At 37.2% G+C, this 25,764-nt stretch overlaps 2 protein-coding genes across 2 annotated transcripts; one reads left to right on the top strand and one right to left on the bottom strand.

The window, feature by feature from the left end:
- Positions 1–796: 796 nt before the first annotated feature.
- LOC139893904 (uncharacterized) lies at positions 797–8,302 on the bottom strand. The gene is made up of 19 exons (XM_071877105.1): positions 8,154–8,302; positions 7,313–7,699; positions 7,122–7,230; positions 5,758–5,865; positions 5,494–5,675; positions 5,195–5,390; positions 4,838–5,110; positions 4,607–4,756; positions 4,447–4,525; positions 4,170–4,283; positions 3,382–3,551; positions 3,117–3,241; positions 2,818–2,941; positions 2,517–2,582; positions 2,279–2,402; positions 2,042–2,156; positions 1,558–1,742; positions 1,352–1,464; positions 797–1,216 (listed from the first exon to the last, which is right to left on the bottom strand). Exons 2-19 carry the CDS (start codon positions 7,687–7,689, stop codon positions 950–952), a joined length of 2,877 nt encoding a protein of 958 aa, XP_071733206.1. The 5' UTR covers positions 7,690–7,699; positions 8,154–8,302; the 3' UTR covers positions 797–949.
- Positions 8,303–8,919: 617 nt separating this feature from the next.
- On the top strand, positions 8,920–11,767 carry LOC139893903 (uncharacterized). The gene is made up of 3 exons (XM_071877104.1): positions 8,920–9,045; positions 9,645–9,815; positions 11,265–11,767. Exons 1-3 carry the CDS (start codon positions 8,944–8,946, stop codon positions 11,346–11,348), a joined length of 357 nt encoding a protein of 118 aa, XP_071733205.1. The 5' UTR covers positions 8,920–8,943; the 3' UTR covers positions 11,349–11,767.
- Positions 11,768–25,764: the final 13,997 nt, after the last annotated feature.

The following is a 25,764-nucleotide window of genomic DNA, read 5'->3' as shown; positions in this document are numbered from 1 at the left end:
AGACCGCAATGAAGACAACATGAGCAACTGTTACAAATCGCAAACCAAAACAATCAAACTGGGCAAAAAGTCATATGTATACACCAATTAAGCAGAACTCTTCACAAATTTAACCCAAAACAAATGTGCCACAAGTTGGCCGGCCAAAAGGACATCACCAAGAAACAAACGTGCATGCCAACAGTATCCTTGAAAACCCAAATGCGAGTAGATTTTTTTCACAAGACATATATGTCCGGCATGTGCAATTGAAGCACAAAGTATTTTTTTCAAAAGCTCATTTATATACGATATAATTAACTTACAATAAATAAACTCTTTGCATCATACTACAATGTGAATGTGTTACTCCATCCGGGTTGATTTTATTGACGAAGTTAAATTTTTTTATCATTAACATACTATACTTTTCCTTTACTTTACACTTAACCCTTTGCTTATACATCAATAGTATTGAGGAACTTTATTTATCTTTATTTATATATTTATGAATTATATATATATATATATATATATATATATATATATATATATATATATATATATATATAATTGTTTTTTTTTTCTCATTCTTTATGGCCGGAGGTCCCCCTTGAAAGCAATCTCTTTACCCGTCGAATAGAGAGAGGGAGGACTTTCTCCGCTCTTGTGAGTGTTTAACTCGAGGTGGAGAAATGATTTCTCTTTATTCTAGGATAGAGGAAGGATTGTCTACATCTCACCTCCCCCATACCCCACTCTTATGGGATTGGTTATTGTTGTTGTTGGATGGATAAAAGTGGACAAAACTAGCAACACTAACACAACTTTTTTTTCAAACAAGGCCATCGCCGGTAATATGGAAGTGGAAGTTAAAACAAGCCCTTACAGTTCATGTTCAAGTTCCTGCAAAAGGCTACTGGCTATCAATTATTAAATATATGGTTGTAAACTATAACACCACCATAACTTAAAGACTACAATGGTCTTTTAGCACCTGCCTAGCAAGATCCATGGATCCACTACTTTTATAAATAAGATGCAAATTGTAAGCTGCTTCTCTTTTAAGATCACAGTATCCGGGCTTCAGATCACTAGTCACTTCAGTACCATCGTTTGGTAGCTTTGGTATCGGGTGATCTTTTTGATGAATCGCAAGCACTTTTTCATAGTATGTAGCTGCAATCGTAATTAGACCAACATGGTGATACGCTCTCGCTAGGTTATATAATGCTTCCTGTGATATAAATAAATTATTTAGTATTGAAATTATTTATTTGGTCATTTAATTTCATTTTTTAATTAAAAACGAATCATTATAACATATAACATATATAATTCAACAAGAAAGAAAAAAGAGAATGAGAAACACCTGGTTGTTACCCGAAAGGCGAAGATTGTTGTAGAGAAAGGCTAAACCCTGCAAGACGCATTGATGCTTGTTATGAAGTCTAAATCCAAGAGCTAGGTTGATTAAGGCCGTTCCTTCATTAAGAAGATGAGATTATCAATAAAGTTATTATTTATGATATTAATTAATTAATAGAATATAATGTAACAGGATAAAGACGTACGTACCAACACAAAGATTAATTAAGGGATTGTCAGGCATTAATTTATACGCTTTCAAGTAATGGCATGCAGCTTCTTGATGTTTGCTATTCATTGTACGTTGATGTCCTTTAATTAAAATTGGTGGTACTGAATCTTCATGCTTCGAAAGCTTCTCGTGCAAGAATTTACTATGCTTTTCCAGCTTGGATCTAATATAAAGATAGAAACAAAAAAAAAATAAATAAATAAATAAAAAAACGTAACAGATTATTATATTAATAGTGGTTCACAACTTCACATATAGATCCACGCGCATTCGGTATAAATATAAAAAAGTTATACAAAAGAGAACAGGGTCATCAGATTATACAGTGCCAAATGATTATATAGGTATGTAGCAGTGCATGTATAGATACACAAAGCGTTCAGTAAAATATATAAAAAAGTAAATACGAAGTAGAACGAGACCATTGATTATATAGTGCTTAATGATTAAGTATGTACGTACCTCGACATAATTTTGTAGTAGCAGTTCCAAGCTGCAAAGCTGTAAGGATTTTGGCTAACAATGTGTCGAGCACAATCCCATCCATTCGCAGGACCATCTATTTTATACGCTATCTCTATAGAAAAACAAACACAATATATACTAGACATTATTTTAAATTAAAAAAAAAAAGTAGGAACAAAACTTGTAACCAACAATTGTGGGATTAACAAAAGAGAAAAAAAATAGATATGTTACGTGTTCCAAGTGACCGAAGCTCCTCTTGCACCTCTGTTGTTAAAGTGTGTGCCAATTTCAGACTCGAATTTATGATTTCCAATGCTTCCCAATATCTTTGCAGTGATATAAGTGCATTAGACAACTACAAATAACAGACGTATGCCATTGCAAGGATATAAGAAACGGATATCAATTTAAAATAAAATAAAATAAAATAAAATAAAAACCTTTTTATAGAGTAAAAATAAACACTCACATCAACGATAAGGGTAAGATGTTCCCCATCCTTTAAGAGATTAGGCATGGGAGGTTCTCTGTATACCTGTCCATTAGACAATTTAAAGTACATAAGAATTCTTGTGAATCCCGACCCGTTTGAACCGTCTAAAATTCTGACACGTTTGACCCATGACCCGTTGGGCTCTCGAACCAACCCGGCTCATTTGCCAGGTAATATTTATGATGCTACAACTACAAGTGTAACAAAATCATTACTATAAAGTTGCTAAAATATGTACTATCTTATACATTCATATAGAATAGTCTAGACTACTTACACGAGATTCACCATCTGAATCGTCACTTTGCCACTCAACGCCAGCTGCGAGTGCTGCAGCTCGTTTTTCTTCTTTTTCTGCTTCTTTTTTTTCAAGCAACTTCTTTGCTCGTAAGGCTTTCGATCTGTTCACCATTAAAAAAAATATATACAAAATTAGCCTTTTAGGTAACGCCTACATGGAATCGTTATGTCATTATGTGTTCCGCATGAAGTAGATGACATTTTTTTCATCATAACTGTATTTCATAGTTTCATGTCCAAATTCAAAGATTATTTTAACGCACAGGCGACACTTACATATCAGCAGCCGAAGCAACGGGGCGGAATTTGTAAAGTTCACTGTCAGATTTAAGTTCATCTAGTACTCGAGCTCTTTCAAGTAGCTCCTTAACTGGTATCTTCTTCTTTCTTCTACCAATCCTCTATTTAATCAATCAAATGATGCATAATATGAATCTTATAAGTAGATAGAAATCATACAAACACATATCTATATCTATATGTAATGTTAAATTGGCAAACCTGTAGCCAATGTGTCAAAGAGAAAATGGTACAAACTCACCTTTCGCTGAATGGTTTCAAGATACAACGTTTCACGGACCAATGGAAATATTGTCTCGACAAAGGACTCGGTCGAACCTTTAGATTTATAAATGTAAGATAGCTTTAACTTAACTTTTTCGTCAGTCCACCATGGTTTCACCATATTCGAGTTATGGGCTACTCTTGATTCTGGAAATATAAAAGGTAAACAATATGAGATATAATTATAGGTGGCAAACGGATCAGGTTGGGTCGGTTTGGGTAACAGGTTAAAACAGTTTTAAGTTGAAATGGGTCATGGGTCAAACGGGTCAGAATGGGTGACGGGTCGAAATGGTCATAGGTCAAATGGGTCCAAACGGGTCATATACTACATTTGACTTTTCCATTTATGATTATGTTTTATGTTTATATTTATGTTTACGTTTATATTTACACTTTACGTTTATAGTTTTACATTTGCTTTTTATATTCATAATTATAATTATGTTTCACAGATGAAACTTGTTATGATCTTTATGCTCGACCCATTCACAAGACCCCTTAGACCTATCCATATTTATTGAGCTTTAGTAATTGATGCCCACTTGATATGTTCCTTTATATTTTGTGTATGACCCAATAGGTTGGAGGGAAACCCATTGGAACTTTTTTTAAGTTGTGCCAGACTAATTTTTCTTAAGACCAGTTGAACCGAAAGCTTTACCCAATTGACCCAAATTTGAGAGTATTCGTCTCAATTGCCAGGCATAGATAAAATGTAAAATAAAGAATTATATGAGTAATAATTAGTACAATCTAGTAAACCTGAATCGTGAGGGGGAGAAAGCACACAAACAGCTTCATCTCCTTTATTTTCTTCTAAAAGAAGTGACACCAGTTCCAACCTCGCACCAACATCGTCCTCATGCTCATTTAAGGCTGTCAAAACAATTATAAAAAAAATCAACATTCATTTATCAATCGAAAAATATTTCTAGATTTTGTAGATAACATGTGTATATAAAATATGTTGTCGTTGACAATGTTACATTTTTTTCTTAAGTCCTGTCAATAACAACCATAGATAAAACTTAAGCCATACCTTTGTAAAAGTAATCGATCGCTTGTGTTCTTGAATTTAGAAAAGAGTAACAACGCCCGATATTCAAAAATAGTAGGCCCTTTACACAAGTTAACAAAATGTAAAACAACAAATGCAACATAAAATACACCATTATATGTTAACGAGAATATATACATACTTTGTCGGTCCCACCACCACTCCCTTCTAACATCAAGCAGTACTTCAAAGCAGATCCATGTTGCTTAACGCTCATTAACGATTTAGCAGCTTCAATAACTAAGTGAGCAAAATCATTCACATTCTCATGTGTGAGCACGCTAAAAAAAGCCTACCAATTGAAAAACAACCATACTTAGTTTCAAATTTGGCAATATATTACAGTTAAAATCATGCAAGTACAAAAAAAAACCTCTGCTTTTTCCATATTTCCAAGATGAACATGGCATATCCCTGCTTTTATCAACAACTCAACTGGTAAAACATTATTATTAGAATAATTATTATTATTATTATTATGTTGTGCAGACTCGATATGTAGAAGAGCTTTCTCATGTGCATCTTCAGCCATAAGTACCGAAGCCAATAAACAAAGCACACTCATATCTGCATCTGTCGGGTTCTTTTTTAAATACTCTTCAAGAATGTTGATACTACGTTCATGGTCACCAGATTTTTGGTACAACTGTACATTAAAAAAAATGTTATAAAATGTGGAATCTTAGGTACAATTGGAAACAGTTATGCATGCAGATATGTTGTTCCAAACCGTTGCTGCTGTCTTAAGCGCTTCGAGATTCTTCGGACGAAGTTGCCAGATGTGTTCATACGAAACAGCACCTTTGTGATGTTCTCCGAGTTCAACGTAAAGGGATGCACGGTGATATCTAAGGCCCATATCTTCGGGGTCCGCTCTTATTGCCCGGTCGAGACAGTAACACGCTTGTCCATGATTCCCTTGTTCCCTACATAGTTGATGATTAAATAAATACATATGTTTAGATAATAATTTATTTTTTATTCTTCATGTAAGGTGATAATAAATTGTTATCTTGAATAAGAACTCACAAAGACCAAGTAATAAGTAGCTTCCATAGAGATGCATCTTTTGGCGTTAAATGTACAGCTAGCATATAAAAATCCAAAGCTCTCTTTTTATCACCCATAGCATTATATATAAGACCAAGTGTATGGTAAGGATCAGGTAGATTTGGAGAGATCAGAATGATATCCTTCAATAGAGGTATGGCCTAAGAATTAAAAATATATATATATTATCAACGAGAAGAAAACAGATATGTAAACACACACCGCACATAAACAACAATGTACCTCTTCATATCGACCATGAGCATAATATAGTGTCGCATCACCTAATTTGCGCGTAATCTCTGGATTAACTTTCTTCCTTGATCCCTTTCTCCTTCCTCGTTGCTTAATCTGCCACAAATGATCATCCATGAAAAATTAAAAAGGTGAGCTATAGTCTAGTTAGAAATCAGAAACTAACTATGCACGACAGTCGACAGAACTAATAATTTGGTGAGAAACAGGCACATATTGAACAAAAGAAAAAAGTAGCTAACATTGTATGTATTTGCCAACGGTAAACTTATAACAGAAAATAATAGATGAAGATTGGTTTTACGAGGGATTACACATATGCGTTACTTAAACGGAACCTTACATGTATCTAGTATAACTCAAAAAATATGTGACATAAGTATTGTGTGCACGATGCACTGCGTACTTTATAAAGTTTGGATTTGTTATTTCAAAACACGAAATTCACCAATTTGAGCAAATGGTAGAAATGTGAACGCGAGTGAAACCATTATACTTTGCACTTTTTGACCGTAATTGCATAAGGACATGCCAAGTTTACACTCTATTGTGCCTGCTAAACGGTCTAGAACTAAAAGCTAGTGTATAATGCATCCAAAAGTTGATTGCTATTATTAGATGACAACTTTGACCTTTTATACTAATGAATACTCCATTTGGGTAGTGTTTACTGGGTCAATTTGATAAGATTATAAGCTAAATGGAGAATGAATCAAAACGGTTTGAAGGCATCCAAACTTTAATTATAAGCCCAATTTTACCCGTTATCCAACTCACTTAAGTACTCAGTGGTGAAAGAACTTAGAAATAACAAGTTCCCATTAATGTAAAGCAGAAAGAGATTAACTTAATTTATTCACTTGTGCACATTCCTGATGAAGTGAATAATTGGTCTTTTCTAGTGTTGTAAATAACGTGTTTTTTTCATTTTCTTTTGAAAGATTGTATTTTGATGACAGTTTGGTTGGTTAATCTATATTAAAGGTATCTGGTTGAAAACTTCACGCATTACTATTACTGCACAAGGTACAAGTTATATGATTCATGAGCAACTCTTTATACATATGCATTGCACGAGGTATGAGCTATTATGAATTTCATTTCAATTAAACAGTCAAAAGCAATCTTAAAATCATCATTTTCTTCACTAGGAGAATAGAAATTGAATTAATACTACTACCAAGTTCTCTTCATGTAGTTTACAGTTTAACAGCATAGTGGTGTAACTATCTGAACAGGGCCGGTTCCAAAAGTAGATGAAAATTCAAAACCCTCTACTTACAGGTTTTATTTCAAATAAACAAACAATTATAAATTCGAGAATGAAAGAATATGGGCAGAAATTGGCATACCTTCTTTGATTTTCTTCTGTTTCCATACATTTCTTCCATTAATTTATTCAAATCTGCAATACTTTCATCAGGATAATCCTCCTGTCTCAACTTCTTTTCACATGGCATTCTTTATATCATATAATGAAACAAAATTAAAGGACATGAATGAATCAACACATCTAAAGCGTTAACAAATGATGATTACGTACCCTTGATTATCACACTCGAGGTTTGCTTTACGTTTTTTAGCAGCCAAAGCTTCGTACTCCATACGTTCCAAATGCTGATAAGGTTGAATTCCAAAAGCATCAACCTCTGTGAGAGCCAAAGGATTTACTTCACCTTCAAATCTTAATGTATAAGTATCTTCATCATCATCATCTTCTTCTTCATCTACCTCGTCATCATATTCTTCTTCGTCACTGTTAGCATCACTGTCCTCTGCTTGATTCCGATGTACGCACTCGGCGCTTTTATCCTCCGTCATTACAGAATCTGAGGTATAGGCCAATTCAACGGTATCGTGTGGATTACTGTAAAGATCATCCATATTCAATCCATCATCTCTTATGTCTTCTTCCTCCATTAGTACTAATCTACAACACATATCCCAACATTAAATATAGACTATCATGAACCAAATTAAAACCAAACTCATCAAATTATTTGTGGCTATTTGCACGAAATCAGCAAAATAATTTGAAAATAAAAAAATAAGAAGCACTGATGTTTTTTTTTTAATATGCAACAAATTCGCATAGTAAACCCTAGAGGCATAATATAATTATAATGTAATGCCTATGGACAGCATCAATAGTTGTAAGTAATGTAATGCTTCAACCAATATCTATTGTGTGAATAATTTTAGCAATTAAAGAATAACTGAAGTTAAATCAACTAGTTGTGTAAAAAGTTTTGAAATCAATAATAAAAAAAAAATTAAAAAAAAAAAAAAAAAAATCCTAAGAACTTGTAAATGCTTTACGAATTTAACTGAAATAGATAAACTATCATACAATCTAATTCTAGGGTTTAAGAGCAGGATTTTACCTATGATTGAGTGACTGAAATAATTAAAAATGACGCAATCAGGGTGGCTGAAGATGATGCAGCGCGCGGGATTCTACGCCGTTACCGCCGTGCTCGATTTTAATTTCGGCGGTGGCTATGGCTATGGCTATGGCTACTTTCAGCAGTATATTTCTCTTTGAAAATTGGTACTGGGCATTTGGGCTTTGAAGTACGTGGATTAACAGTGCATAATTTACCGTGAACGTAGTAGTAAAAATGGAGGTGGTTTTAATAAGGTCAAAAGCACTGTTGCAAAAGACCCGTCTCGAACCGTAACGACGACCGTCCCGTCTTGAAGAAAACCGTCTAAGATGACAGTCAACAGCCTAAATTCAGGTCAAAGTTGAATATAACAGGTCAAAGTCGGTCAAAATTCAGAAAAGTCAGAAAATCGGTCAAATTTATCGTATTTCAGTTTGAATTTTTTGCATTAAATTAACGGTAATAGCGATTATGGTTACATATTAATCAATTAAAGTTTTTGGCTTTAAAATATGTATACATATATACATTTATATACTTAAATATTTAAAACTCAACTTTGATTAACCTCCGTCTCGACCTCCGTCTCGATCCCGTCTCGACCTTTTTAGAATCTGATTGTTTCGACCTCGTCTCACGTATTTTACAACCTTGGTCAAAAGTAGAAAATAAGTTCAGTTTTTGAGTGAAGACTCGCGAGTTAAAAAACTTAACCAAGTCAAACACCCCAAAATATTACTACTGTACTGTACAAGTTCAGTTATTAAGGTCGTTGACAAAAGTTTTAATGGCGGTGAGTATAAGCAAGAAGAAAGGTTACGGTTGGGCAATTTCAGCTGGTCTTAATGCTGCTTTTGCTGCCATTTCCGCCAAATTCATCACCCCACATGTATGTATCAACCCTAACATTTTTATTCTACTGCCCTAAATCATTATTATCACACATGATCCGAACCCTAAATCTTCAATTACAATTTTAATGTATCATAAAAGTTTTATAACATTGATTCCTTTAGCATTTGATCTATCTCCCTTCTCAACACAGTATATTCATTCTGATTCTGATTTGTTATATTTCTGATTATTGAATTTATTTATAAAAAATTTAAGACCTTATGTCCTTAAGTTAATACTGTATTGAATTGAATTTGAGCTCATTTATACTTCTGTGAGTCTGTAATCAGCAAAATAAGTTTAGCTAAACACTATACGTTTTGTAAGTTGTAAGTATACAAATTTATAAGAAGCGTGTCTTGAACATTACACACGTGTTAAGCTAATTTGATTTGCTTGTGCAAAATATTTTATTCTATCATTTTGTTGGAGACACAATGGTCAAATGTTGTTGCAATTGTATTATAAATAAAAACACATATATAAGCGTTATTGGCACCATCGTTTATGAATTATCATAAGAGATTTATAGCAAATGAGTTGCTACTTTAGTACTTGCAAACTTATAGAATTTTTTTTCTCCCCCTTTAACAGATTGTTAGGTATGGTATGGTTATTATTTTCAACGTAGTGATGTGGGGATGCTATGTGAATAGTCTAAAAGCGTTATCGTCTTTGCAAGCTACTGTGACCAACTTTGCAACCAATTTTCTTTCTTCTGGTTTAGCTGGATTTTTTCTCTTTGAGGAACCGTTGCCCCTTAAGGTATGTATATAATGATATGTGAATTATCGTTATTGACATTTCATTTTCCTTTTCACTTGCGAGCTTCTACATTTCATTTTCCTTTTCAGAACGTATTGATTCACACCCTTATTATTCAGTATTTTTGTCAGAGTTTTCCTAAAATGTTTATCAATAAACCAGTAAAATGATGATATTACATGATTAGTTCGGCTTTAGTGTTAGTATATTCAGTAATAGTGTACCACCTAGCAGGGGGCTTTAGTGTCAGAAACAACTAAGCCCTCTGTTACTTATGTGCATATCTTCATATGTTAACCATTAATTGTTACCACCCTTTACTTTATTCCGCGCAACTTTAAGGGTTATCTACTTTAACCGGAGTGTAACAACTCATTGAATCAACCACCCATCTTGCATTCTAAGTGTAGAAATATGCTCGATCAAATGGCGCCGTCTGTGGAAAAAAGTTACTTCATCAAATGAATATGATAGTATTTTATATATATCCTTGAGATTTGAAATCTTTCATTTCCGTAAAGGTATCAACTATCAAGCTAATCAGTTAAGGAGTATTGTCTCATCGGTCATTACAAATTTGGTTTCAGATAATTTTATTAATTTCTTTATGAATTATCTTTATTCGCCAAATTAAGCTGAGTTCAGCTGCCTATTTTCCTTTTTCTGCGTGTTTGAGATGATTTTTTCAATTAAATACTGTTGGTGTAATTTTTTGCTATAGGGAAAAACTCATTCGTTTAGTTTCTGTAGAGAATGGCGTCCGTTCAGTAACTTTTACTATAAATTAACATCATCAGCGTTACATAATCAAACCTTAATTGTATGTGGCTTAAAGACTTCAAAATTTTACACAGACTTGGTTGCCTGGCCAATTTACTTACAAATGGATAGATTCGGGTTATGGTAGATCAAGTGATTAAACACGTAAAATGAATAAAAAGTAGCTAAAAATTGATCACGTCGAAAGTTGCTAAAAATGTAGCAGATCACTTCTTAATTTTTTTTTATTTATTTATAGAATTACATTGTTTTTTGAATATGATAGTTTAGTTAATCACATTTGCACACTATATAAAGTTGAAAAGAACATAGATATTAAGTGTTTCGGGACAGAGATCTCAAATTCATTGTACCAAAATTACCCTTTTTGATCTCTTACCCAACCGTCCACCCCAAACCATTTTGCCATGTCTAGATGCCTAAGTGATCCAGTAATTTTTTATTTACTATGATTAAGATTATTCATTCTGGAGTCATATGAAGATGTCCAAGTTAACTTGATTAACTGGCATATGCGGGTGGCTTTGTCACAAGACAACTTGTATATACTGAATGCATACGAATTACGCTTAAAGATCAACTCTTTGATCTGAACAACGATGTGAATGTGTCATTATTTTTTATTGCCTGTCAACATTTATCCAATGTCTGATATAGTAGTTATTACAGTGGTTTGCAGGTGCCCTGCTCATTGTAGTTGGTGTATTCATACTCAGTAGGTCAAGTATAGAAGAGAAAACAAATACGGACTAGAACCTTTCACCACCTCTTCGTGGGCCAGTTTAGCTATGTAGCCGTATGCTACAATAATTTCAGTTCAGGTACACGTTATGTAAATTATACCAATTTAGGTATAGATTGACAGGCTTCACTCTGTATCTTGAACTTCTTTAAGTAGATATGTTCATTTTGAACCACTCTTAAGATGGCAAAACAACCTGGGTACTAAATAAAGTTTCTTGGTGTATCAACTTTTTTTATTTATTGACATATAAGTGTATGCTGCGGTGAACTGGGTCATTGTCAACTTGGTTAGTTGGCCAAAAGTCAGACACTATAACTACAATAAAGAAAAGGGTCCAGTGGATGAGTAGATTATGTAGTGCAAGATGAATTATTATGCTGTGTTATAGGTAGACAATAAACAACTTATCTTTATGGTGTGGTTTTCAGCCCTGTAAAAGAAAACAAGAAATTTGAGTGTAGTTCTTATCCATAATGATTTTCTGGTGTAACTAGTTGGTAGGTTTATGTTCTAAGATGTTCATTATTTTTCCAGTAGGTTTGAAAATGCATATTAGGTTTACCAAATTTGTAAAACATAACCGATATGTTGCTTGGATGGTGAAAAACCCGTGGCGAACCTACACTATATCCAGTGGGGTCCAGTGTCGAATTTTTTTTGTATAAAATTGTATAAGACACCGTTAAAATTAACTATGGGACCCCATTTATTTGTATAATTTACAGTTTTTTGAAGGCAAACAACGGTAAAATACCCTTAAAATATAAATTAGGTTCGAAATTATTGAATACGTTGTCATACACCGTGACAACGTACATCCGAATAAAATAATCATGTGGCAAACAATTATATCACTCGCTAGTTGGTTCTTGTATTATCTCATAATGAAAATGTTTGTCTGACTAAAATTATCTTCGTAGTAACAAGTGTTTTGTCAAACCAAAAATTAACACATAAATGTTGGAAATTGACTTACAATTGTCAAAATTTATATACTGGTTGGTTAGCGTCCGAACTCTGATGCCTTGCGGGATCCTATTATCGATAATTTCAAGGCTAAACTTTTGAGGTAGAACGCAAAACTTTTGTGGGCGTCTTACTCTTACTAAAGCGGTTCTTGGTAGTTCGAGGATATATTTTATTTCTTCTTTTCCGGCTTCTTGAGAATGTTAATCGGAATCTATAAAGGCTTCGAGCTTGGTTATGCGCGGAGGGATGGGCATAAGCTGTAACAACCCGACTTCATAAACCCAAAAACGCGTACCAAAAAAAAAAAAATTTAAGGCAGTGCATCTGGACGGCGTCCAGAATCCTGGACGGCGTCCAGCTCAGAAGGGTGGGACGGCGTCCAGAGTTTTGGGACGGCGTCCAGCTTAACCAACCGGGACGGCGTCCCAATGGCCTTCCAGCCACTGATCACGGGTCCAACTCACATGAGCGGAAAACCCGCTTCCCGACACTTTCAAACGAAAACCTTTTTACCACAAGTCAATATAAATGAAACTAAGAGATTTTCATCATCAAATCAAGTTTTACATCAACGGGCCCACATCGCCCGTTTTACGAGTTTCGTTCAAAAATAAAAGTTTCGACCAAATATAAGTTTAAGTTCCAAACGACACTAGAGCATGGTGTTTGGGGTTAAACTACCCAATCTCGGTCGAACTCCAAAAGCTAACACCCAAAAGCATCCCCTAACAAAACAAGCGGGAGATCACTAATCCAATTGAACGCTCTTACCCTTGTCAATGCCCGAGCCTATAAAAAAAGTAAACAACGAGAGGGTAAGCAAAGCTTAGTGAATGCAATAATTATACGAATACATATATAATTATACCTACTTGCATACACTTACACAACCGCAAACATGCTAGCAAACAACATTAGCTTATCGTCGCAATAACAAGCTATAATTCACCAATACCCCCAAGCTAGCATAACATCCGCATATAAATGTAACTCGAATAATATAATATGCTTACAACACAAATAACCATGGTTAACCAATAGTACAAGGGAACGGCGCTCGCGAAAACGCCATCGGTGTTCGTAACATCCGTTAGGGCACTTAACACCTCGCACCACTAACCCCTAGGGTGGCACCTTAACACCTCGGCACATCACCCCGAGTGGCATCTTAACACCTCGATGCAACACTCATTATTTTACGGAGTGGTGTCTTAACACCTCGACACTACACTCCTAGGTGGCATCTTAACACCTCGATGCTACACCCGAGTGGCATCTTAACACCTCGATGCTACACTCTTCACGTGAAACGTGGTGTCTTAACACCTCGACACTACACCTTTCACGCTACAACATCATATAATTATTCCACTCACCTCAAAGTCTTCGTGTAAGATAACCGAACTTGCAACGTCAATGTAACGTACCTATTACATTTTAGCACATAATCAATTCACAACTCAAGTCGGTCAAGCAACTCACTTAACAATCTAGAGTCTTTTGACCCTAAGTGCAATCCCGACCCATTTTGCACCTTTGACCCTAATAATGGGTTAACTTCACCAAAAACCCTAACTTTAGCCAATTAAGGTCTTAACACACTTTTAACCACAAAGTTAACTCGTTTTCATACATGCAAGACAACCTAGGTCATCAAAGACCCATTTGACCCATTTCTAGGTCAACACACCCATTTGGGTCACCCACAACCCAAATCACACCCACTAACATTAACTATAAGTATATTAGTATTTACTTAGGTCTTTAAGACCCATTTACACCATTTACCCTTTCAAAACCCTAGGTTAGTCACCATTTGGGTCTTCATGACCCAAACTTACCCAAAAACCCCAAATTACTCACAAATGGGTTTTATGTGCAATACTAACCCAAACCCTAACCCTTAAACACATTAAACTAAGGTAATCAAGTTTAGGGCTTACCACAACAATCAAAACGAAGTTAAGGAGGAGATGAACAACTTTAACTCCCGAGTTCTAACCCGAAATGAGCTTCTTCTTCCCCGATTTAAGCTTTCTCACACTTAACCACCCTCTCTCTCTCTAGAATGAATGGATGATGTTTGGTGGTTGGGAAATGAAGTAATGAGCTCACCAAACTGATCCTAAGACCTTTAATTCGTCCACCAAGTGAAATTACCAATTTACCCATCTAAAATATTTAAAAACCCAAATCTGGCTCGACAGATCATCTGGACGGCGTCCAGGCCTTCATAATGGGACGGCGTCCCAGATTTTTGGACGGCGTCCAGGACTTCATAATGGGACGGCGTCCCAGACTTTTGGACGGCGTCCAAACCAAAAGAAAACAGGATCTTACAACTCTCCCCCACTTGAACCGGATTGCGACCTCGCAATCCAAGCCGCATGACACGAGGGAAGATAAACTAACACGAACTCTTCGGGCTCCCAAGTGAACTCGAAACCTTTACTTCGCCGCCATTGAACCTTGAAAGTTCTCACCTCTTTATTCCTCAACATTTTCACCTTCTCGTCAAGGATAGCAATCGGTTCCTCGACATATTCTAACTTGTTGTTTAGCTCGATCTCGTCTAAAGGCATCCAGGAGGAATCGTCCGCAAGACACTTACGGAGGTGGGAAACATGAAATGTATTATGGATCCCCGCAAGCTCTTCGGGTAATTCCAATCGATATGCAACTTCACCAATACGAGCTGAAACCTTGAACGGCCCAATAAACCGAGGAGCTAACTTTCCCCGTTTTCGAAATCGAATAATACCCTTCCATGGCGAAACCTTAAGCATCACCATATCGCCTTCTTGGAACTCAATCAATCGCCTACGTCTATCGGCATACGACTTTTGCCTATCTTGAGCCTTCTTCAAATGTTCCCGAATCAAATCGATCTTGCTATTTGTCTCTAAAACCAAATCGGTACTCCCGATCTCTCTTTGACCCACTTCTCCCCAACAAACGGGAGTTCGACACCTACGCCCATAAAGCATTTCGTAAGGTGGCATCCCGATACTAGTATGATAACTATTATTGTACGAGAATTCCACCAAAGGCAAATGCTCATCCCAACTACCACCAAAGTCAATGATGCACGCCCGTAACATATCTTTCAAAGTTTGATTCGTACGTTCGGTTTGACCGTCCGTTTGAGGATGATACGCCGTGCTCAACTTCAATTGCGTGCCCATATCTTCATGAAACTTTTCCCAAAACCGAGATGTAAAACGGGTATCTCGATCCGAAATAATAGATATAGGAACCCCATGTCGCGAGACCACTTCCTTGATAAACAACTTAGCCAAGGTCTCTGACGGTATCGCTTCTTTAATGGAAAGAAACAAAGCGCTTTTTGTCAATCGGTCAACTATAACCCAAATCGAATCGAATTGGGTTCTCGCCGTTTTAGGTAACTTTGTAATGAAATCCATGGTAATGTGCTCCCATTTCCATTTCGGGATTTCTAACGGTTGCAACTTACCATACGGCTTTTGGTGTTCGGCTTTTACTTGTAAACACGTGACACATTGCTCAACATACTTCACAACATCACGTTTCATGCCCGGCCACCAATAATCTTTCTTCAAGTCAAGATACATTTTCGTCGCGCCCGGATGAATGGAATATTTTGACTTATGTGCTTCATCAAGTAGCACTCGTCGGTAATCACCCATCTTAGGCACCCACACCCTTCCTTGAAAAGACAACAAACCACGCGGACCCATAGTAATAAACTCCGATTGGCCCACGATTCGCTCCGTATGCTTGTTGTGAACATAAGCCTCTATTTGAATCTCACCAAGCTTTTCAAGAAAATCGTTGGTAATAATCAAACGTAACGACCCCACTTTTATCGCCGGATGTTGACTCTTTCGACTCAACGCATCCGCGACCACATTCGCTTTACCCGGATGATAAAGTATTTCACAATCGTAGTCTTTCACCACATCCATCCACCTACGTTGGCGATAATTCAAATCTCGTTGATTAAAGAGATGTTTCAAACTCTTATGATCCGAATAAATCGTACACTTGACACCATACAAGTAATGGCGCCAAATTTTCAACGCATGCACAACCGTCGCCAACTCAAGATCATGAGTCGGATACCTCGTTTCATGTTCCTTTAATTTTCGAGAGGCATAAGCGATGACTTTACCTCTTTGCATTAGAACACACCCGAGACCATTTAAGGAAGCATCACAATAAACCACCATGTCTTCAACCCCTTCCGGCAACACTAACACCGGAGCTCGACACAACTTCTCTTTTAACAATTGAAAAGCAATCTCTTGCTCGTTCTCCCAATTAAACCTAGCATTCTTTCTCGTCAACTTCGTCAATGGAGAAGCAATCTTAGAAAAGTCTTGGATAAACCGACGATAATAACCGGCCAATCCGAGAAAACTTCGGATTTCCGTAGGCGTAGTCGGTCGTCCCCAACTCTTCACCGTCTCGATCTTCCCCGGATCTACTTGAATACCGTTTTCATTCACAATATGACCAAGGAATTGAACTCCCCTTAGCCAAAATTCACATTTGGAGAATTTTCCATACAACTTCTCCCTTCGTAGCGTCTTCAATACTTCACGCAAATGACGTTCATGCTCGCTCATACTTTTCGAGTAGACTAGTATGTCGTCAATGAACACTATTACCGACTTGTCCAACATAGGTTGGCACACTCGGTTCATAAGATCCATGAATGCCGCCGGTGCATTCGTAAGACCAAAGGGCATAACTACAAACTCATAATGCCTGTAACGCGTTCGAAAAGCCGTTTTCTCTATGTCTTCCTCACGGACCCGCATTTGGTGATAGCCGGACCGTAGGTCGATCTTAGAGAAATACGTTGCACCTTGAAGTTGATCAAATAAATCGTCAATCCTAGGTAATGGATAACGATTCTTGATCGTCACTTTATTAAACTCACGGTAATCAATGCACATACGCATACTACCATCTTTCTTCTTCACAAATAACACCGGAGCGCCCCATGGCGAAGCACTCGGTCGAATAAAACCCTTCTCGAGCAACTTTTGGGTTTGATTTAACAACTCTTGCATTTCCATTGGTGCTAAACGATAAGGAGTTTTAGCAATGGGAGTAGCTCCCGGAACCAACTCATTACGAAACTCAACTTGTCTTTCCGCCGGAACACCCGGTAATTCGTCCGGAAAAACGTCTTCGAATTCACTAACAACTGGAATTTCACGAATAGGTGGTGGCTCGTTGCGTGTATCAACAACATGAGCAAGTAAAGCCATGCCACCGGTAACAACAAAACGACGTGCCCGTGCAAAAGTGCATATCGGCACCGGTCTCCTTCGCTTATCACCATGAATAATTAACTCTCCCCCACTTAGGGTCTTCACACGAATAAACTTATCATGGCATGCAATATCGGCTCTATAACGATCGAGCCAATCCATACCAACGACAATATCAAAGTCGCCCAAGGTCATTGGAATAAGATCAATTTTAAAGGTTTCGGCACCAAAAACAACATCACAATTTTCACACACATCAACCACTAGCACCGTCTTGCCGTCCGCTATCTCGACTTCTATCGGACGACTTAACTTAGCTAACGGTCTATTAAGTTTAGGCACAAATTTAGGAGACACAAACGACAAATTTGCACCGCTATCGAAAAGAATCCTTGCCGGATTAGAATTAACCATGTAAGTACCTGAGACAACTTCGTGCGATTGTTTGGCTTCATCATTGGTCATCAAATAGTTGCGACCCCTAGCCGTACCCGCCGCCTTCTCTAACCGCTTCACATTATCATTTCGCAAATCGGGACACTCCGGCTTCTTATGCCCCTCTTTGCCGCAATTAAAACAAGTGACTTTGTTTCCGGAACGTGGTTTCGGACACTCACGAGCCATATGACCCGGTTGCCCACAATTGTAGCACGTATAAGAAAACCCGCCGGTAGTGCCCTTCTTTGCACTATTGACACTTTCGGCCCCCTTCTTGCTCTTGCTCTTCTTGCTTGAGGCGTTAGAGTAACTAAAACCCTCAAATTTTCTTTTGGAAAACATGAAATCACTCTTTCTTGGAACCTCCGGCTCAAAACCCCGAGCCAACTCGAACAATTCATCAAAAGACTTAGCCATACCCCGACTAATCTTCCCCTTGTACTCATCATTCAAAGTACGGTAGAAATCCTTCATTAGCTTGTGATCATCACCAACATATTCCGGGCAAAAACGAGTCTTTGCCAAGAATGTAGACTTAAGGGTAACTAAGTCCATTGAGCCTTGTTGCAAATGGTGCAACTCGTCCCGGATTCTATCGAGATCGGAAGAAGTTCGGTATTCCTTGAAAAACTCCTTCTTAAACTCTTCCCACGTCAAGCCCATACATTGTTCCTCACCATACAAGTTGATTTTATCATCCCACCATAACTTAGCCTCTTCTCGTAGCATGCTAGAGCCATACCTCGCCTTCTTCTCGGGAGGACATTCCGAGGTGCGGAAAGCTCCCTCAATATCGAAGATCCAACATGTACTTTTCAAGGGATCTCGCACCCCATTAAACATCGGGGGTTGAGCGTCCTTGAAGTTCTTGTAGTGGAAGTCCCGCCTTCCTTCGCCTCCTTCACCGCGAGGCTAGATATTCCTAGCGTCAAGGGCCTCTTCGATAGTGGCCTTCATTCGTTCATTTATCAAATCGGTCACCTGCCCATCGACCGAATCTTGAAAGACCTTTCGGACGTCCGTAAGAAAATCCGCTTTTAACTTTTTAAAGACGGCCTCAACCTTGGCCGAAAACTCGGCGTCCTCGCTTGTACTTCCGTTATCATGATCGGGACCGTTTCTCGTCTTCATTCTATAAAACGAAATAGGTTAAACCACAAAAACGAAAGGACAATTACATGTGTATATACATATATGCCACACTACTCCATCTCGCTCAACAATCGTCGTACATTGCTTGTTTAACACGATTTGCACCCGTAACAACGGTAGCTACTCGTTGTTACGCGAGCACGTCGCATTCACTTGCTAGTACAACGTCCGCCTTGCTTGATGATTGCTAAACACAACACAAAACAATTAGCACAAGGTTAATTCTCATAAACCAAAGCACTAACAATTCCCGATTAGACCCAAAGTCCTACAAGTCCCGCATAAGGCGCTCACACAATAAAGTCTAAGTCTAGGCACCTATCTCAAGTCGCCTAAATCCCTTAGACCATGCTCTGATACCACTTGTAACAACCCGACTTCATAAACCCAAAAACGCGTACAAAAAAAAAATATATTTTAAGGCAGTGCATCTGGACGGCGTCCAGAATCCTGGACGGCGTCCAGCTCAGAAGGGTGGGACGGCGTCCAGAGTTTTGGGACGGCGTCCAGCTTAACCAACCGGGACGGCGTCCAAGGAATTGGGACGGCGTCCCAATGGCCTTCCAGCCACTGATCACGGGTCCAACTCACATGAGCGGAAAACCCGCTTCCCGACACTTTCAAACGAAAACCTTTTTACCACAAGTCAATATAAATGAAACTAAGAGATTTTCATCATCAAATCAAGTTTTACATCAACGGGCCCACATCGCCCGTTTTACGAGTTTCGTTCAAAAATAAAAATTTCGACCAAATATAAGTTTAAGTTCCAAACGACACTAGAGCATGGTGTTTGGGGTTAAACTACCCAATCTCGGTCGAACTCCAAAAGCTAACACCCAAAAGCATCCCCTAACAAAACAAGCGGGAGATCACTAATCCAATTGAACGCTCTTACCCTTGTCAATGCCCGAGCCTATAAAAAAGTAAACAACGAGAGGGTAAGCAAAGCTTAGTGAATGCAATAATTATACGAATACATATATAATTATACCTACTTGCATACACTTACACAACCGCAAACATGCTAGCAAACAACATTAGCTTATCGTCGCAATAACAAGCTATAATTCACCAATACCCCCAAGCTAGCATAACATCCGCATATAAATGTAACTCGAATAATATAATATGCTTACAACACAAATAACCATGGTTAACCAATAGTACAATGGAACGGCGCTCGCGAAAACGCCATCGGTGTTCGTAACATCCGTTAGGGCACTTAACACCTCGCACCACTAACCCCTAGGGTGGCACCTTAACACCTCGGCACATCACCCCGAGTGGCATCTTAACACCTCGATGCAACACTCATTATTTTACGGAGTGGTGTCTTAACACCTCGACACTACACTCCTAGGTGGCATCTTAACACCTCGATGCTACACCCGAGTGGCATCTTAACACCTCGATGCTACACTCTTCACGTGAAACGTGGTGTCTTAACACCTCGACACTACACCTTTCACGCTACAACAAATAGATACATTATATACATACGCATATAATTATTCCACTCACCTCAAAGTCTTCGTGTAAGATAACCGAACTTGCAACGTCAATGTAACGTACCTATTACATTTTAGCACATAATCAATTCACAACTCAAGTCGGTCAAGCAACTCACTTAACAATCTAGAGTCTTTTGACCCTAAGTGCAATCCCGACCCATTTTGCACCTTTGACCCTAATAATGGGTTAACTTCACCAAAAACCCTAACTTTAGCCAATTAAGGTCTTAACACACTTTTAACCACAAAGTTAACTCGTTTTCATACATGCAAGACAACCTAGGTCATCAAAGACCCATTTGACCCATTTCTAGCTCAACACACCCATTTGGGTCACCCACAACCCAAATCACACCCACTAACATTAACTATAAGTATATTAGTATTTACTTAGGTCTTTAAGACCCATTTACACCATTTACCCTTTCAAAACCCTAGGTTAGTCACCATTTGGGTCTTCATGACCCAAACTTACCCAAAAACCCCAAATTACTCACAAATGGGTTTTATGTGCAATACTAACCCAAACCCTAACCCTCAAACACATTAAACTAAGGTAATCAAGTTTAGGGCTTACCACAACAATCAAAACGAAGTTAAGGAGGAGATGAACAACTTTAACTACCGAGTTCTAACCCGAAATGAGCTTCTTCTTCCCCGATTTAAGCTTTCTCACACTTAACCACCCTCTCTCTCTCTAGAATGAATAGATGATGTTTGGTGGTTGAGAAATGAAGTAATGAGCTCACCAAACTGATCCTAAGGCCTTTAATTCGTCCACCAAGTGAAATTACCAATTTACCCATCTAAAATATTTAAAAACCCAAATCTGGCTCGACAGATCATCTGGACGGCGTCCAGGCCTTCATAATGGGACGGCGTCCCAGATTTTTGGACGGCGTCCAGGACTTCATAATGGGACGGCGTCCCAGACTTTTGGACGGCGTCCAAACCAAAAGAAAACAGGATCTTACATAAGCACAATCGAATGACTTGGGTCAAAAGGAACATAGTTACTTCAATTTTTGACAATGGTGGTTCAAGCGTGAGTAGTCTTAAATCACTCAACTTCTAGTTAATCTTAATGGGGTATTGGAATATGCTTAATGCACATTTAGCTCGTTTTATAAAACTATTAACAATGATAAGGGGGCTTCGTTTCTAGTACTTGTAAACCAAGTGGTATTTGGAGCACTTATTTAGGTAACGCTACATATTTTCGTGATTACGATGTTCTCCTTAACCACCCCATCAAAATTAATTTTGGGATGCTTGTAGCACGCACTTTTGGAAGGACATTTGAATAGGTGATAAGGCTCTCGAGACTCAATAAATTCATTCATATGGAGTTGACTGTAATGACCCGGAATTTTCCGACCAAATTATACTTATGAGATTAATATTTACATAAATTAAACCATACCAACATGATAAGCAATCCAAATTGTTGAGACTTGTGTTTTTGAAAAGAGTTTTACACAACGTTTGACCGTTCAATTTGACCGATGATATCACGAACTATATAACATACGATAATTATACATTTGTGTTTATATATGTATTTATATATATTTAACATGATCTAAGGATGGTTTAACATCTCATTGTGTACTAATGACAATGAGTTATAAGTATATTTTGAAACTACTAACTTAAGTTTTCAAAACGATAACTATACGTAACATTCTTTGATATATATACTTATAATCTATAATGCTTATACATGTATCGTATATATAATGTATTTAATCACTTTTTAAGGACTTAAATACATAAAACAATATAAGTATATTCACAAAAGATAGCTATATTTGAATTCTCGTTCCGTTTCCTCAAGATTTCTATACGTATATCTAGGGTATATGTACCCGTATCATACCCAGCTTCTATACGTATTTACTATTGGTATATACACATCAAATCAACATCCTAATTAACATTATTACTGCCCTAGATATGAGGTAACTAGAATTTGTCAAGTAGTATGAATTATTAGTAAGAAAACAAAATTAGGAATCCTTTTCTTTCTTTATAAACTAAAAACGTTTTTATAAATGAACACCATTTCTTCACTCCATTTTCTCATACCTACACCCTCATTTCTCTCTCAAAATACTCCTAACTTCATACTTGATCATCTTCAAGCATTTTCCCCATCATTTAGCTTCAATTACAAGCCTTAAACACCATAAGAAAACTCTTTCAAGAACATATCAAAATAACCACCCATTTGAAGAAGTTTACTTCCAACCTTTTGATCTAACTTCACCACTCTTTGATTCCAAGATTATTTCTTATCTTTTGCAGTAACTTTGTCCAAGTAACTTGAGGTAGTAACCTTGTTCATAATCTTATTCAATTCATATTCATATAGCTATCTTATTTTGTGGTATAAAATTTTAACAACAAGAACATAGTTTGAATGATTTCAAACTTGTTCGCAAACTAAATAGATCCTTCTAACTTGACTTTTAAAACACTTCAAGACCTATAATATATCATAATGATATGCTAACCTAACAAGATATAACTTGGTTTTACAAAGAACATCTTAAAAACTGAATCTACGTCGTCGGAGTGCAACCGGGGGCTGTTTTGAGTTGGATAATTAAAAACCATCTTGAACTTTGAATTGGAAGTTCATGTTCTGGAAAAATGATATTTTTTATGAATATGTTAACATATAAAAATTTCTTGGTTTAACTCAAAGTGTAAGTATTTTTTAGAAAAATGATCATTAAATGTTGTTTTTATGATGGAAAATGATCACTTTCATAAGTTTCACCAAAGTTTGACCTATAACCTATGATTTCGAATACAAACTAAGGTATTTTCAGTTCATATTCTTAAAATTTGACTCGATCCAAGGAAGTGGCAAGTTGAACCAACAAAAACGGAGTTGTAATGAAGAAACTACGACTAAAACAAGATTGGGTATCCGAAGCTAGTTTAGCTACGAAAATATTTGGAGAAAAAGTAAATTAATCATATCTTTTCTAATTAATATGATATTTTATATATAATTACTTATGATTTGATTTTATATATTTCAGGACCACCCGTAAACAACACGAGAAGATTAATCATAAGACCTCATGATTGTACGCAACACGTCATTTGACAACACGGTACTTTATGTACGCAACACGTCATTTGACAACATGGTACCATGGGTCGAGATTAATTATGATCAATACGAATACGATGGGGTCTTTATTTATTTTATTTAAGCAACTAATTGTGGACCACTAACATCGGACTGCTAACTACGGACTAAGAAAATATTAAAAGTATTAAAAGTATATATATATGTAACGATTACTTAAAAAGAAAATATGTTGATATATTATATATATGGTTAGGTTCGTGATATCTATCGGAGACCAAGTCGAATTAAATACCTTCAAGGCAAAAGTGAGTTTCATTTGCTCCCTTTTTAATTGCTTTTGCAATATATATTTTTGGGCTGAGAATACATGCGCTGCTTTTATAAATGTTTACAAAATAGACACAAGTACTTAAAAATATATTCTACGTTGAGTTGTACCACTTGCATATTTCCCTGTAGCTTGGTAACTACTATTTACATGGGTAATGTAAACGCGAATCCTGTTGATAGATCTATCGGGCCTGACAACCCCAACCGGACTGGACGACCAGTATTCAACAGTTGCACAGTACTTCGTTTTGGTGACTACACTTGGTACGGTGTAGTGAGATTTCATAATAAAGAGAATATGCGACGTTGATTAAATGTTAAGTATGGTTACCAAGTGCTCAACCACTTAGAATGCTTTACATACACTTGCGAGTGTATTATGTTTATGATTATGAAATCTTGTGGTCTATTAACATATTGAAATGATTGTTATGATAAACCTATGAACTCACCAACCTTTTGGTTGACACTTTAAAGCATGTTTATTCTCAGGTACGAATTAAGTCTTCCGCTGTGCATTTGCTCAATATAAGGACATTACTTGGAGCCGATCATCGCAATGGGACCAAATGTTGATGACTTCGTCCAGGTGGATTAGGACGGGTCCTTTCATTGACGCATATACTTTTATAAGTGGTCGGTTTCATCAGGGCTCTTGTAAATGGAAGTGGTCGTGTGAGACTCTTTGTGGCACCAATCAAGCTTCGTTGAATTCCTTGTTAACCGTTTTAGGGATCTGCATCTAAATGATGCCCGATCACTATATATGGGGTTTTTTTTAACATCAGTTTGGGATCACCAGGGGGACTAAATCACCCACACGCTCAACTCCCCCAATTGCATAATCCGCCTCCAACTGCTGCCCATGAGGAAACCGACACAATCCGAGGACAGGGGCGGTAAAACCCCCTCCCCAACTGCCCCCACAATGCGATGTGCGAAAGGCACCATTTGGTGGAATTCAGGGGTTAATGGGCAACCTTGTGTGCAATTTGCACCTCACGAGAGTCAAACTTTTGATCTCTCGCTAAGAGAGGCTAGAGAGTCAGACCACTACCACATGAGCTACAACATAAAGTTTATATTTGGGCCCTTTATTTGAATGGGATATATTCTTTTTCGTGGTACTAGGAAACTCTTAGACGATTTCTTTTTGTGTTCCTTGTCGAGTTGTACGCGTTGAAATAAGTTATTACCTATTATAGTATAATGTATACTTTTGAAAATTCTTTTGGATCGTCTTCTTACCCGTCATAAGCTTTCATTAAGGGATTTGAATATTGATTTAATCATCAGTCCTTTAGTCCTCTGTGCTTGTTTGGGGTTGAATCTCCATGCCACCTTTTTATTTTTTTTTGTAATTTGGCTTCTTTGGTTTGATATTCCATCTTTAAGTAGTTGGACTTACCTTGGCCTTCTCGCGACTGCGTTAGGGATATGTTAGATTTTTTTTTTATTCATGGGATGAGATTACTCTCGCATAGGATCAAATCCACTGACTGTATTAGGGATATGTTAGATTTTTTTTTATTCATGGGATGAGACTACTCTCTTATAAGATCAGATCCACCATAGGAGGCCCGAAGGGGGAGGAAAGCGATCGACCGCTCAGGGCCCATGATTTTCAGGGCCCAATTTTTTTTTATAT

Source organism: Rutidosis leptorrhynchoides, chromosome 2, assembly GCF_046630445.1.
Source record: "Rutidosis leptorrhynchoides isolate AG116_Rl617_1_P2 chromosome 2, CSIRO_AGI_Rlap_v1, whole genome shotgun sequence".
In the NCBI taxonomy this organism is placed as follows: domain Eukaryota; kingdom Viridiplantae; phylum Streptophyta; class Magnoliopsida; order Asterales; family Asteraceae; genus Rutidosis; species Rutidosis leptorrhynchoides.
The sequence above is the reverse complement of the archived record's forward strand: the minus strand, read 5'-3'. Positions and strand labels throughout refer to the sequence as shown.

Coding starts and splice junctions, on each gene's coding strand:
- LOC139893904 (XM_071877105.1), bottom strand. CDS start 7,689: ATGGAGGAAGAAGACATAAGAGATGATGGATTGAATATGGATGATCTT. Junction 5,111..5,194: donor CGCTTAAGACAGCAGCAACG/GTTTGGAACAAC, acceptor TTTAATGTACAG/TTGTACCAAAAATCTGGTGA. Junction 1,465..1,557: donor CTTAATTAATCTTTGTGTTG/GTACGTACGTCT, acceptor TTCTTAATGAAG/GAACGGCCTTAATCAACCTA.
- LOC139893903 (XM_071877104.1), top strand. CDS start 8,944: ATGGCGGTGAGTATAAGCAAGAAGAAAGGTTACGGTTGGGCAATTTCA. Junction 9,046..9,644: donor CCAAATTCATCACCCCACAT/GTATGTATCAAC, acceptor CCCCTTTAACAG/ATTGTTAGGTATGGTATGGT. Junction 9,816..11,264: donor AGGAACCGTTGCCCCTTAAG/GTATGTATATAA, acceptor TAGTTATTACAG/TGGTTTGCAGGTGCCCTGCT.